The sequence below is a fragment of the Amblyomma americanum genome, chromosome 10 (assembly GCF_052857255.1).
Source record: "Amblyomma americanum isolate KBUSLIRL-KWMA chromosome 10, ASM5285725v1, whole genome shotgun sequence".
In the NCBI taxonomy this organism is placed as follows: Eukaryota; Metazoa; Arthropoda; class Arachnida; order Ixodida; family Ixodidae; genus Amblyomma; species Amblyomma americanum.
In genome coordinates this window covers 49,514,069-49,528,001 of record NC_135506.1, presented here as the reverse complement: position 1 = coordinate 49,528,001, position 13,933 = coordinate 49,514,069, and the positions used below count along the sequence as shown (strand labels likewise).

The window sequence follows — 13,933 nt, the reverse complement described above, 5'->3', positions numbered from 1 at the left end:
TTTTCCTCAACGCTCACGACCAGATAGAAGGTGCGCTTTATTCTGCAGGCATTTTCGTTATACATATTATGCACGACTGTGCAGAAATATTTTTACTCCAGGTAAAAAAGGAGCTCAGGCACCCACCAAGTTCTCAGAGAGCCGACATGTCAACAGTAGGCCTACCTCGACGCAGAATCAAGGGGGGAGCTTGGTCTTGAAAACAAAATTTTATTAATGTCATAATTATGAAATCTTCAGAACATATATTCTTACGCGATGATTTTAAACATGTCATTTAATTTTGGGTAAAGCAATTTCTTGGAACTTATGTAATTTTTATGCAAGTATTTTCTGAAAAGCCTTGAAGAAAATTTGTTGTGGGAAGCTCGCCGAAATTATGCCATTGGGCTCTCTTGATACCAGGGAATGCAATAAGGGTAAAATTATCATCCTGGCTATCATAGAACTTGAGTTATAGGGTACTGAAGCAGCCACTTCAAATACAGGAATACACACTTTTCTTTGCACTTCTGGAACGACAACTTAAAAACTGTATAACTTAAGTTCTACAATAGGCAGGAAGACAATTTTACCATTATTGCATTCCTTGGTGTCAAGGGAACCCAATGGCATACCGTAAAAACCCGCGTATAATACGAACCCGAATATAATACGAGGTGAAATTTTAGAGACGCGAAATAGAAAAAAAAAATTTATCCGCGTATAATACGAGTGAGGTAAACCAGGTAAGCACGAAGAAAGGCATTTATTGCATTTGGACACCGCACTTCAATCGCTCTCATCCTCAACAGCGCTTTCTTCGGAGATTTCTTTGTCGGACAAATCTTCCCACAGGCACTCATCTTCTGTGCCATCGAGGGCGTTTGATATGCCACACTTTTTGAAAGACCGACGCACAAGGTCCGCAGGAATGCTTGCCCACGCATCCACAATCCACTTGCACAGCGTGGCTGGCGATGCCCGCTTCAGCCGCCCAGTCGGCGTCACTGCAGGCTCACCTGAGCGCATCCACTCTGCGTAGCACCGCTTGACCGCGTCCTTGAAAGGCTTGTTTACGCAAACGTCAAGTGGCTGCAGCTGGGAAGTCATTCCGCCTGGGATGACGACAAGTTCAGTGCCGCAATCGCGTAACACTCTCTTGACCGAGTCGGCCAAATGGCAGCGAAACGCGTCCAGCACGAGGATCGACGGGAAGGACAATAGTGCACCGGGCCGCCTACACCACACGGACTTCACCCAGTCAAGGACAAGACCCTCGTTCATCCAACCTTTCTCGTGGCATCTCACGATAACATTCCTTGGCAGCTCCTCACCTTTCGGCATTGTTTTGCGTTTGAACACGACATAGGGTGGGAGCTGTGCACGATAGCATGACCGTAACCCGCGTCTTCTCGTTGCCGGTAGACCGGACGCAAACTTGTTTGGAACCCTTCTCGTGCACTGTGAGGGGTGATGGCATGTCCAGATAAACTGGCGTTTAGTCAGCGTTGCCTATTTGCCCTAGCTGAAAGTTCTTGCACTTTCGCAACGAAATAATGTGGCGCTGAAAAGCCACCAGCAGCTCTTCCAACGATTCGGGCAGTTTTTGGGAAATAGACGTTCGCCGCCGTAACGAAAACCCAGCACGGCACATGTACCGGTATATCCAGTGCTTGCTCGCTTTGAAGGCGGTGCTTGGAATAACTTTTTTTCTAGCAAGCTCCCTAGCTTTTACCTGCATGAGCTCCACGCTCACAGGTAGATGTGCGGCTCGCTGTTCTCTTACGAACTCCGTCAGGGCCAGTTCAATTTCTGGGTATGACCCATTCTTCGGGCCGCGAAAGCTTCTTCGCGTTCCGCTGCAGGCGAAAAGTGCTTCCTTCTGTCGCCGCCATCCGCGGATGCTTCCCTCGGTGACGCCGAACTGCCTCCCGGCCGCACTGTTGCCGATGTTCTCGGCAACTAAAATAGCCTTTCTCTTGAAAGCAGCCGAATACTGTTTTCGTGGCCCTGACATCGTGCTCCTCCACGGCAGAAAAAAAGAACCTTCCCTTCGCGAAGCGTGGTTTATGCGTCGGCGCGTACGCTGTCAGGAAGGCCACGCTAGCCCTAGCCACGCCGTCACGGGTAACGAAGCCAAGCCGTAGCCACAAATCAATAACAAAGCCAAGCCGTAACCACGCGGCAATAACGAAACCAAAACTTCGAGCAAAACTGAAATTTTTGTTCGGATCCGCAAATAATACGAGGTGGAAATTTGAGGTGCTAATAATAGGAAAAAAACCTCGTACTATACGCGGGTTTTTACGGTACATTTCAGCAAGTTTTCCACAGCAAATTTTTTTCAAAGCTCTTTACAAAATACACGCATGAAAATTACAAGTGCTCAAGGAATTTGTACAGCACCCAAAACAATGATATAGTCGACGACCGATTCCACGAAAACGACTGAAAATTCAGGCAGTCTGGAAAATCAAATTTCGGAGAAAAAATCACGAACTTATTACCAATATGCCGGAGGAAGGGGTCAGTTGTATTGCACACATTCTTAAGCTCCTTATGACAAAATTTCGCTGCACGACATGTGCACAGACAACGGGCGGCGACTGCTTTCACGAGCTCGGCCTGGCTGTGCTGTCCTCGCCAGGTCGCCGATGAACGCATGTGTTGGGACGAAGTCTAAACGGGAAAGCGAACACGTCGCTGCGGGAACTTCACTGCGCCCGCAGTACGATGGACCCGGAACGAGAACGCGAGGATGGCGAAACAATAAGAACTGAGAAAAAGACGAAGCAAGCGCTCCGTCGGAGTTGGCCTTCGTCATTAGGCCTAGTGACTAGAGCCAAAACCTGCTTATCGAAATGCCAGTTGTTTACTGTTTTACGATAGAAAAGCCAGGGCTGCAGTGTGTTTTGCAGTGGGTAAACTGACCTTGCTTTGAAATGCACCACCATTTCCTCCCGCGCTCGCCGTCTCCATGAAGCCGTACGCCTCCGACACGCTTCGCTGCTACCTCTTTCCTTATTCAGGACGAATGAATTCGAAACCACGCGAACGCAATGTACCGACTCGAGCAGAATTTCAGCATGGCAAGTTAAGAGGCTCCCTTTAAGCTTTAATTTCGTTTTGTTTGATCAAGTTTTCGATGTCTCCTGCAGTTTGAATTAATGATGTTCCACTGTACACATTATATAACAGCTTGGGTACTGGCGGCAAGTGAGATCGAGGTCCGAAAAATTGAGCAGTCAGTTGCGGTGCGTCCGAAATTTCAGCCGCTCTTATACATTGGCTCTATGGGCCAAGTCACGGTGGCGCGAAAAAGTCCGAATAATCAAGCATGTCCGAAAAATCAGGCGTCCGAATTTTCGGTCGTCGACTGCACACTGTCTTGCTTTCGGTTGGTGCTATGACAGCCTTAGAAAGAGCATGAGTGCAGTATGCTGCCAACCCACCTGCAACGCAGTCATGCATGCTGTCCCCGTCCAGCACACGAGACTCCTCTGTCCACCGCACCAGGGCGGTGGGGATGTTGGCCAGGGTGCCAGTGCCGCTGCTAGACACAAAAGTGCCTGGATCCTGCGCACCCAGAGGAAAAAGGGGGCACATCATACTTTGAGACACAGAGCGAGGAAGGAGAAAAAAAGTGGCCGAACCCGCATCCCCCGAGCGCTTACAAAGCCAAGAGAAAATAGCTATCTACACGCCTTGCAGCTGTGAACTCCGTTGTGTACCCCAATCACCCACAAATGTGCACGCTATTCCCAGCAGGCTCTTTGCCTCTCCTCTTTCCCAATAGGTTAGATCAAACTGTGTTCCATGAAACCTTTGGGCTATGCGGGGCACATTTTGTGTTCCACGAAATGCCTACATACATGCACACCTCAACCATCACCTTTTTTTTTTACCCACCTTATTTTGGGAGTACCGTATTTACACGATTGTAAGTCGGCCTATTTTTTTAAATTTGAAAATCCGAAGTGGGGGGGGGGGGGTCGACTTACAATCAAAATGAAAACATCGCACTATAAGTAAAGGCGAGACAAATGCGATATCGGGCATACTACAGCGTGGTTGCATTTTTGCTGCGTGGCTCCGTCGCATCGCTCTTGGTGCTGGCCTTGTGCAGCTGCTATGTCAAGGCGCGGAACCGGCATCCCCTCCCCCCGCGTGCGCGGCGGCCGATGGCGGCTATCAAACAGCAACCTGGCACCCGGCGCACACTCCCCACAGGTGGCTGCGATAAGTGGCGGCGGCCCGATAACGCAATAGCATTCTACGGGAAGCCCAAGTGTCCAACAATTTTTCTTTTTACTTTCAAATGTGCGCTCGGCGCTCAAGGGAACGTTGATAGTTCATGGAAGGGCCACTGCAGCCGCTGTTCCTATCGAGGTGACACCCCCCCTCGGAACAACAGCGGTGCCAGGGAGTGTCGGTAGCCAATGGAAGAGCCGACGCCATTCACGCGTAGTTTCTCTTTGGCTCTGAAGCATTTGACAACTGCCGGCCGCGTTTCCCAAGTTTTTTATGTAGTGCTTTGTCAGTCATCATTTGTGCTCCAGGTCCGGCAAGTGACCAGCGCTTGTTCACGGCTACATTCAAGATGGCTGCCATTTTTTACGGCCGCGCGCCAGGCCGCAAGTTCGACGTTCGCAACGGGTGATACAGGTGTGGCAGCTGCAGCGAGGAAAATTTTCAGCTGCTCCACGCGATGTAGTGATGTGGCTGTTTGCGAAGTGCGGGATTTCGCTGGGCAACGACGTTAGAACAACGTGCTGTGGGACCGCAGCAGCGATCACGGCGGCAGCGCTAGTGAGGACGATGGCGCAAGCGTGGACAAGTACTCCAGTGACTAATACATTTTCGTTTCGGAATGTGCCCACGGGCACGCCCGCGTGCGGCAGCCGATAGCGGCTGGCGATAAATGGCGGCCGCTGGATAATGCTATCACGTTCAACTATTCAAGGCCAAGCTTAAACAACCTCGGAAGTTTTTATTTTTCAAAAATGTGATTCGGGGGGGTCGACTTACAATCGTGTAAATACGGTACTTTTGGCTATAGCAGACCCTTTCACTAGCCAGTCATTAAATTTAGCCATTCCTTTTTTGAGGAGCTGCGTGTCTGGACACTCTTTTGCATGCATGTATCAATAGAGGAGGGTTCCCGGGCACCTTTTCAAAGCCACTGTGGTCGAACCACCACCCATTTGTTGCCAGAAACTAGAGTTCAGGGTCTCTAGTTCTCATCCACTCCATTTTATAAGCACTTAAAAGCCTTCACATCAAAAATGTGTTTACCAGAGTCATTTATATCTCCCATTACTAATAAGATCGTTCATTCATAGTGCCCCTACACAAAAACCAATACTACACTGCATTAATAGTTATTACCCTGGCTCAGGGTGAACACGACAGCTCAGCTAAAAGCATGGCCTGCAGGCTAGTCCAACATATCAAGCCGAAAAAGGTCAAAATGAAGTGGCATGCAGAGCCATTTGTACAAGTGCTGGAAGCACTGCTGGGGGGGGGGGGTCTGTGTGTCTGCACCTTGAAAATGCGAGCTTTACTGTAAACCATTGCCAAATGGTCTCACAGTGCCTTCTAGAGATCGCTTTATTGAACTTGATGGCAGGTTAAATGGAAGCTCAATAAAAGAGCATGTAGGAAAGTCCTAGAAGCTGGCCAGAATTACGGCAGATATAATCATACAAACGAGAGCCCACTTCACCTTCAGCAGGCATGCGTTGTGCGCACGCAATTCTTGCTTTCCAGTGTCGTGCATTTAAGCCGCCATTCCAGACAGATTCCACCACTTGCCTGAATCTCAAAGAGGTCCTCATCAGTTGCGAGTATTCGGAAGTCACTGTTGGCAAACACTACCCTTGTCTGGGCAGTTGACGATGCCACAGGGTTGAACGTCGACGTCAGCTGGAGGATGTCCTGAGCAGTGTTGGGACCTAGTAGCCTGCAATGCGTGCACTTTGAATAAGCAGTTGCTTGCGTCGAGTCTAGAGCGCACCAGGCAATAACAAGCAACACAAGCTTTTGGACATTGCAGACAGAAGTGAAACAGCAGCAGTTTTTCCGCAAATCCTATCCTCTGAAACAACAAAAACACAGCTAACCAACGAAGATCGAAACAAAGCGCGAGCCCACTAACACCAACTGCGGGTGCAGTGACTACAGTTTTCTCACTGGAAGTGTGGTCACGTTACTGCAGTTTCATGCCTTCCGTGTCCGGTTGTTACATTAATAAAAATGGCTTTAAATGACTGCAGTTTCATGTCAGATCGTAATGTACAATCGTAATCGCAATGTAATCGTAATGTACACCTGTCTAGAGTGCTCAAATGGCGCACCCGATATAGCTTTTAACACATGAGGAGTTAAACACGATCAATGAGAATGTGCATGCATTGTAAGGTCTTGTTTCGAGCACTAGGTCTCGTGTAAATGATGCAAATTTACTCCCAGGTGCACCGTTCGAGCACTCTAGATACGTGTGTGGACGGCTGTACAGTCGTGAGCGATATGACAAGGAACAATGTTTGAGCATTCGTTTATTGATTATTCCATAACCATCTGTGACAAGCACACTTTTTTTTTGGTTCTTTAACTACTTTTCCTCTTGGCATGCAATATCAAAAAATTATTCTAAAATTTAGTGGAGAAATCACCCAAAAATTTGCAATTGCATGCAGGAAGTTTACTGGCTTTCACATTGCTCACGACTGTGTACATATTGTTGCATACTGCTTTGAGCTTTCTTTCTGCCGGTGTGGTTTGCAATCAGAGGAAAGACCGCATTTATTGCAACCGCTCACAAATAAATGTGCAAGTTTTCAGAAATGTCTGCACAGAACGAAGCTGCAGGGAGTCACAATGGCTACAACGCAGAAAGGGAGGGTGCACTCACACACAAGCTACTTCTCAATTCGAACGTCCATGGTGCTGCATTTCACAAAACCACTGAATATTGAAAAACAACTAGCACACCAGAAATTGAAACAGAACACACAGAAGGTTTCAAAGGCTGTGAGTGGCAAGCAGCAATGTACGACATTAATTACATTTTTGAGATCCTTTCCCGGCAGTACGCAGGGGAGCAAGGGAACATACCTCTGGAGGATGGCGGGTGGGTTGGGATGCCGGTTGGTGTACACGTGCCAGGTGGCGCTGCTGCCCCCGTGCGTGGCTCCCTGGCTGCGGAAACATCGGGTGCGCCGGTGCAGCCGCGATGAGGGGCCCCCGCCAGCTTGGGTGTCACCATGCCGCACCAGTAGCGGATGCGTGCTGGCCACCGTGCCCGGAGGCGGCGGAATGGATGGGCCTGTGGCGGCCGCCACCACCGCACGACCAACAGGGGTGGGAGGGAAGGGTAAAGCGGGGGAAGAGGAAGAGACGGGAAAGGAGGCACGGCAAAGAAAGAAGATGGGCAACTCTCTCAGGCCAGGCTCCAATTGGAACAGCAAGCACCCATCCCACATCTCTGGCTTCCTACGTGTGTCAAGGGAACCCTTCGGGAAGCAGTAAGATTTCAGGCAAGGGAGTGAACGTCCGCCAAAGTTGAGCCATTGGCAACAAAAAGAAAAAATTTGATTTAATCTTCCTTGCTGCTGAAAAAGCTAGTCTTATCCTGGGTCTTTGACCTCAGACCAGTGCCTCACTGCAGGCAGCAACAAACAAGTGTGACAACAGGCAAGGTGGAGCTAAACTGATCAAATTGAAGCGGGGCCAACGTTACAGAAACTTTTGGAGTAATCAGCCAAAAAGAGGATTTGTAAGCAGTTGGCAACCATAGTACAATAAATGTCCACCTGAAAGCAGCCAGACACCCATCAACCACGTTCACTGTACTGTGCAGCATGGTTGGACAGCACCTAAACAGACTTCGCTAGGGGGGGGGCCTACAGTGAAAACCTCGACAACACCTTGACCAACAAGGCTGATGATGCAACTGAGTACGCTCCTCTTACAAGGTATGTCAACTTGGGCATAATTAACAACCCCTGGGTGAATGCAGGCGCCAAAGTTTTAGCAAACAACAAAACTTATGCTGCAACACCAACAAAAAGGCGTGTTGGTTGTCTTTCAGCAGGTGGAGAGCTCAGCAAGGTCAGGTGCAGTACCCGATGGAACCTATTTTTATGGCTCAACCAGGAAGTATGTCTTAAGCAATGTACTGCCGCATCACAGGAAAAGTACAATGACATGACAAGAGACAGCATTAAGAGCAGCAACATGAGCAGCGAAGGCTCAAATTTCTCAAGCTACAATTGCTTTGCGGTCACTGGCTGACTGCAACCTAAATTCAACAGAACAAGGTCACATGGCTGTAACCAAGCTGCCCTTAATGGCGGTATGCTAAAGGAACTCTTTCTCCTTTAATTTCTTTTTCTTTTTTGAGGGGAAACAAGTCGTTCTCCCACACCAGACTACACGATCCAAAGAAAGTACTTACTGGTAGTCTCAGCACCGTTGTTGCTTTCATCGGGAACAATGGGCAGCTGGTAGGTACGGATACCCTCTGAAGCACCAAACATGAAGGATGTGCCTGGAATGGAAGCACCGCCAACCAGACGCCATCAGAGTGAGCACGAACCTGGGCCATGACCAGAGCCTGAGGGATCAACGCACCCCCCGCAGGCTGTTGGGACTTCTGTAGCTGGTTTTGTACTCGGCAGTAGGCAAAGGCGACTACTGCCGCACCTTTCGGCCAGCTTCCCCGCGATACACACGAGTGCTTTCCCACAACAGCTCCGTTGAACTCGCACACCTGTCTCGCTGCGAGCACAACACTGAGACTGTGGTTGCTTAGACCTTATTTACGGTGAACAACTCTGGGACTGTCTTTTTTGCGTGGCTAAAGAAAAAGCAAGACTCAGCGCTGCAATTAGCTGGGGGAAAAAAAAAAAGCCAAACAAGCAGTTTGATGTCTGTAATACAGTAAGCTCTTTTAATTCAAAGCACTAGTTCAATAGAATTCCGCGTTTTGGGTCCCCTTCAAGGCTGATAGTATATCAATAGTCAACCATATCTGCCATTTTTCTCTGCTCCCTTATGTTTTACACCAGATCCTCTTCCTGTGTAAATGTAACCAGGCTTCCTCACAGCACAAGAACTGCAGACTCAAGCTGCCATTCCATTGCAATACCGCTAACAAGGACAAATGTGAGCAAGTTGCAGATGTCAAAGGCAGCTAGCAGGCAAAAAGTATCCTAATACCCCTGTCACACGGCAAGTTTCAATGGCCATCGAGTCGAGGGTCTTCGAAATTCTCATTCGCCATCGAACTAGAAGGAGTTGTGGTGCTGCTACACGGCAAATCTCAATGGCCATTGGAATGGTCCTCGTGTCTTACGCCAAGCTTGTGTGGCGCCACAATCGCTACTTTTGATTTTGCAAAAATAACAAAAATATTTGATAAATGTATATTAAATGCTTAAATACACGCATATGCGCATGTCGTTTAAAACCCTTTTAATTGCACGTACGCGGCGGACAGAAGCAGACACTGCTGTAGCCACTCTAATACAAGATGAGCCAAAACCAAGGCAGTCCAACTGCGTTGGAGCACTGCTTCGTCAGGCTTAAGACCTGGGAAATTGCATTGATATCTGAAAAACAAGAGCTATTTGTCTCTTGAAACTTCATGCGAGGGTAAGAATGGACAAATCGAAGGCGAATACAACAGCTTAGAACACGATATTGCTTCGAGGGATTAGTGACGAAGCTATTATCGCTGTGAAGCGGGCGGGCAGGGCGCCGCCATGTTGTCAACGCTAAGTACGCAAGCAACGCAAAGACCGCAATGCAAAATTAATGCGCTTTTAAAACCAGTCTTATACAATTTTAAAATTATTGTACTGACTGCTTGCATTTAAGTTTAGGCTAATAACGTTTGTTCACGCTTTTGTACAGTGAATGTGTCGTGTACGAAAGTGCGCTTGGCGCCGCTCGAAGCAACGCTAGCAACCTTGGGCACCGCTCGAAGACCCTCGAAATCTCGATGGAGTTCCGCGCTGCTCCGCTGACTCGATGGCCATTGCAACTGCCCGTGTAGCAGCGCTCGATCGCCTTTGAGTCAATAGGCTATCGGTTCGAGGGCCTTCTAAATGCCCGTGTGGCAGGGGTATAAGATGCATATTGACAGAGAAAGCACAGGGGAACTTTTTTTTTTAATTTGCGGTATTTATCCACGTGAAACTAGCAGCGTAATCCCTACTTACCATAAAAACCCGCATATAAAAGGAGATTTTTTTTTCCGGATTTTAGCATGTCAAATCGCCGCCTTCCACTATACATAGATCCAAACAATTTTAGGCCAAAATCCACAGTTCTGGTTTCACTATTATCAAGAGCTGTTACCACCATACTTCAAGCGAGAGGCGACGCTATTTAGCGGCGGCGTAGGTCGGTAGTTTCAGATTTCAACGCCAGGTCACTATGCTGATCTGGCCTCGCAACGCCCAGCCCTATCACACTTCCCATGGTATCAAGACCGCAAAAGCAGCCCTTGGCTGCCTTTAAAAGGGAAGTAACCGTAGAGCAACAGGACGCATCAAGCACTGTTACATGGTCTGGATGAGGTAGGGAGAGCCTGCAGTTACTGTCGCCGGACACTGGCCTTTCCAGCCACGCTGTGCAGCTGGATGGCGGACGCTTGGGCCAGCATTCCCAAGGAACTCACCAGTTGTAAGTTCAAGAAATGCAGGATATCTAATGCGCTCGACAGTACCGAAGACGTGTTTCAATGGAAAGATAGCTCTGAGAAGGGCTTCTCAAAGCACAGTACACCCGACGACGATTATCACTAAAGCACCGAAGAACACAATTAAGCGTGAGCACAGCGCCCAACCTGTATCTTCAAGATAATTGGCGCCCGGACTACACACGTCGTATCCGGCGCGCCAGCGTACACAAACAATTTAAGGACGTCCCACTTTCGAGACTTCTGGAACATCTTTGAACTGGCTGCCTTACCCGCATATACGAGGATCAATTTTTTTTCTGTTTTTGCTATCCTCAAGTTACACCTCGTATTATATGCGGGTTTTTACGGTACCTACAAGAACCGATTAGATAGAAGGAGAAAAAACCATATGCACCGTACGCAACATTACGGAGGTTGTATGGTGTAGATCCCACTGGTGATGTTTGTTTTTTTCTTCTACTTTCTGATCCATTATCTTTCAAGTAAGGAAGGATCACACTGCTATTTTCCCATGAATCAGCACCACAAAATAAAAATAAATTGCTCCCCTATGCTTTCCTTGGTTTCAGCAACTGATCGCTTCTGTTCTATGCGGTGTCATAAGGAGCTGCTTATTTTTCTACCCTTGCCAGCTCAAAAGGTATTTGAAGGGCAACGGCGACCTCCCAGTGCTTGTGCTACAGCAAAACAGCCCAGTTTTCAAGACTCACTACCCATGGTGGCATACAAAGTCGTACACCCCACAGAAGACCCAGAAAGGAAGGGGGAAAACAGAGAGACAAGAAGGAGAAGAAAAAGAAAGGCTCACCAGATGATGGGAACACTTCCTCGAAATGAAAGAAGAGGTTATCGTCTCGGTCTTGCATACGGAACAGGGCTTCCTCCAAGTCCTGGTACTCCTGCAGCACACAGCAAGAGCTCTGGTACACAGCACACAGGCGTGGCAGACTCAAGAGAACACCACATGGCATCGCAAAAAGCGAGAACAACTAAGCAGAAGCTTCAACTCCACGCTACGGCTGTCACAATATTAGAGGAGGTGAGACACCGAATTTTTGTGGCATGTTCTTTCTTTGGAATGATGCATTAGACATGAGGTGGCGATATGAATCACCACCTGGATTTCACCTACGCCCACTAAATAATTTGCAGTTCAGTTTGAGTAGTCAAACGACTGCTATGATATCATAGTTGAGTAGAGGTTATGTGAAACAAACTGCGCTATAAGGGCTAGCTGCTAATTCCTTGAATGATTCATTCACAGGCTGGTGTCAAGATTCAAGCCAATTAAAACAACAAAACGATTATGCTGCAGTTTATGCAAGTCTCACCGGACCACAACACCACTGTGATGTCACAGCCAACATTTGGCTCTTGAAATAAGCCAATATGAACACGAAAGGAAAAACAAAAAAAAAATCAATTACCAGCTAATTTAGGGGGCTTATAGACAAACAGGTGCTTTGACTCACGTCCACCACAGAAGAACAAAGCCGACGTACCTCCTCATCCTCGTCCTCATCCTCCGCTTCCTCGTCACCCTCGTCGTCATTTTCCTCGTCTTGCTCAACTTCGTCTTCACTGCGGCCAGAGTCTGAGTTGCTCTCAGAGTCCGTGGTTTCCTGGTGCACTTCTTCCACTGTCGAGAGCATGACCAGACAGTTCATTACTGACATCACGCAACCACCCCGTTCTCAACTCATCAAACTTTAGACACAAAGTGGAAGTACTGTGGCTTCCACTACAGTAGAACTGTTCAATGACACGCCTTAAAGAATAAAGTTGGTTTCCTCTGCAATGAATGGTTTTTGCATGCCTCTGAAGCAAGAAAACTGCACTCATCAAGCACAAAATGTCAAAGCGACACTGAGGGAAACTACATCCAAACGCTGCTCTCAGTAAGAGTCAATTCTGTGGCTCCTCTCGGCACATCGATGTATGACCGGCAGTGAAAGACTCGTCTATGCCAGAAAATTTCATTTAAAAATCTTCCCGGCACTCGATTCAAACATGCGATGGCTACACTATAAAACACTCCATGGTCACCGAGTTCAAGTGACTTGTGCCCTAGCCTGGCCTCAGGGATCCACACTCAAAAAAGCTCTCTATGCACAGCGATTTACTGGAGAAATCGACCGGTGATGGCGATTCTTGAAGCTCTGTTTTAAGTGAAAGTAGCCTCTTTGTCATTACAATGCAGTAATCCCTGAATACGCTCACTTAAATTATTCTCAGTGTCCCTTTTTAGGCTTGAACGAAGTTCGAACGAAAGAGTGCTAACCGCTGCAAAAGCAAAAGACTAATGTAAACTAAATTACTCAATAGCAAAATCTTGACAAAGTAGCGTACAAAGGATGCAAGAGGGGGAAAGTGTTGTGTGCCTGTGTTGTATGGCTCTCATGTCCTACTTTTGTGCAGTTTTCTCAACATGAACTCTCATAAACTAGTCTAACTATATATATACTGCCGCCAAAGCGTGCACAAAATTCACACGGACAGTTAACAGGAGGCAGGTTACATTAATGTGCGCGCTAGTTTTAAGCCCTGACGGCTACCAATGATAAGAAGTCAGCAAAGGACACAGAACATTTCTCTCTCTCTCTCTCTCCCAATCTCCAAGATAAACAGGCAGGCCCTAACACAAAGTGTCACTCTCACATGTCCAGCATGCCTGGCATGCTGAATTATTTGTGGCCCTGCGCCACAGGTCACAGGTGGCGTCATCTAAGCCATGGCAGACAGTGCTAATGTCCCGTTTTCAACACGATCGCGTAAATGGCTTTCACACACTTCTTTTTAGGCCACCTTAAGAGCAAGGGAGACTGAACAGTGTGCGATCACCCTAGTGGCAACGAGGAACAAATGGCCAAGCCTATCTAAGCCAATCCGTTCAATTGGCTCCTGTTAAATCAAAGACTGCGCTTTTTACGGCAGCAAACAGCTGTGTGGTTGTGACAGAGATGCCTGTCCACATCTAGGTTAGGTCAAACAACGATCTCCACAGTATGAGTGGCATCTATTTTAGTCCAAAAAATTCAGATACTATTTCCATCTGATATTTTGACGCAACCGAATCTTCTGATCCTTCATAGTATGGACACACGTTAGTGTAAACTTATTAACCCTGCGTCTTTTTTTTTTCCTTTAGACAATCACGCAACATAGCTTCCAAGGCACCACTGTACAACAGCAGTTCATGAATTCACTTTCGACATATTGCAAACTTCATCAGTTCCCAGC

At 47.7% G+C, this 13,933-nt stretch overlaps 1 protein-coding gene across 16 annotated transcripts in view; it reads right to left on the bottom strand.

Annotated features, from left to right (window-relative positions):
* HUWE1 (HECT, UBA and WWE domain containing E3 ubiquitin protein ligase 1) overlaps positions 1-13,933 on the bottom strand; it is a 158,033-nt gene that overhangs the window by 58,342 nt on the left and 85,758 nt on the right. For 8 of the 16 annotated variants that reach the window (XM_077640245.1, XM_077640244.1, XM_077640256.1 and 5 more), the window contains 6 exons: positions 12,196-12,332; positions 11,502-11,592; positions 8,441-8,533; positions 7,099-7,339; positions 5,797-5,944; positions 3,435-3,558 (listed from right to left, as the gene is read on the bottom strand). In XM_077640245.1, coding sequence (XP_077496371.1) covers positions 3,435-3,558; positions 5,797-5,944; positions 7,099-7,339; positions 8,441-8,533; positions 11,502-11,592; positions 12,196-12,332 — 834 coding nt within the window. The remainder of the gene's footprint in view (positions 1-3,434; positions 3,559-5,796; positions 5,945-7,098; positions 7,340-8,440; positions 8,534-11,501; positions 11,593-12,195; positions 12,333-13,933) is intronic. The other 8 variants (XM_077640249.1, XM_077640257.1, XM_077640255.1 and 5 more) reach the window with 3 other exon arrangements.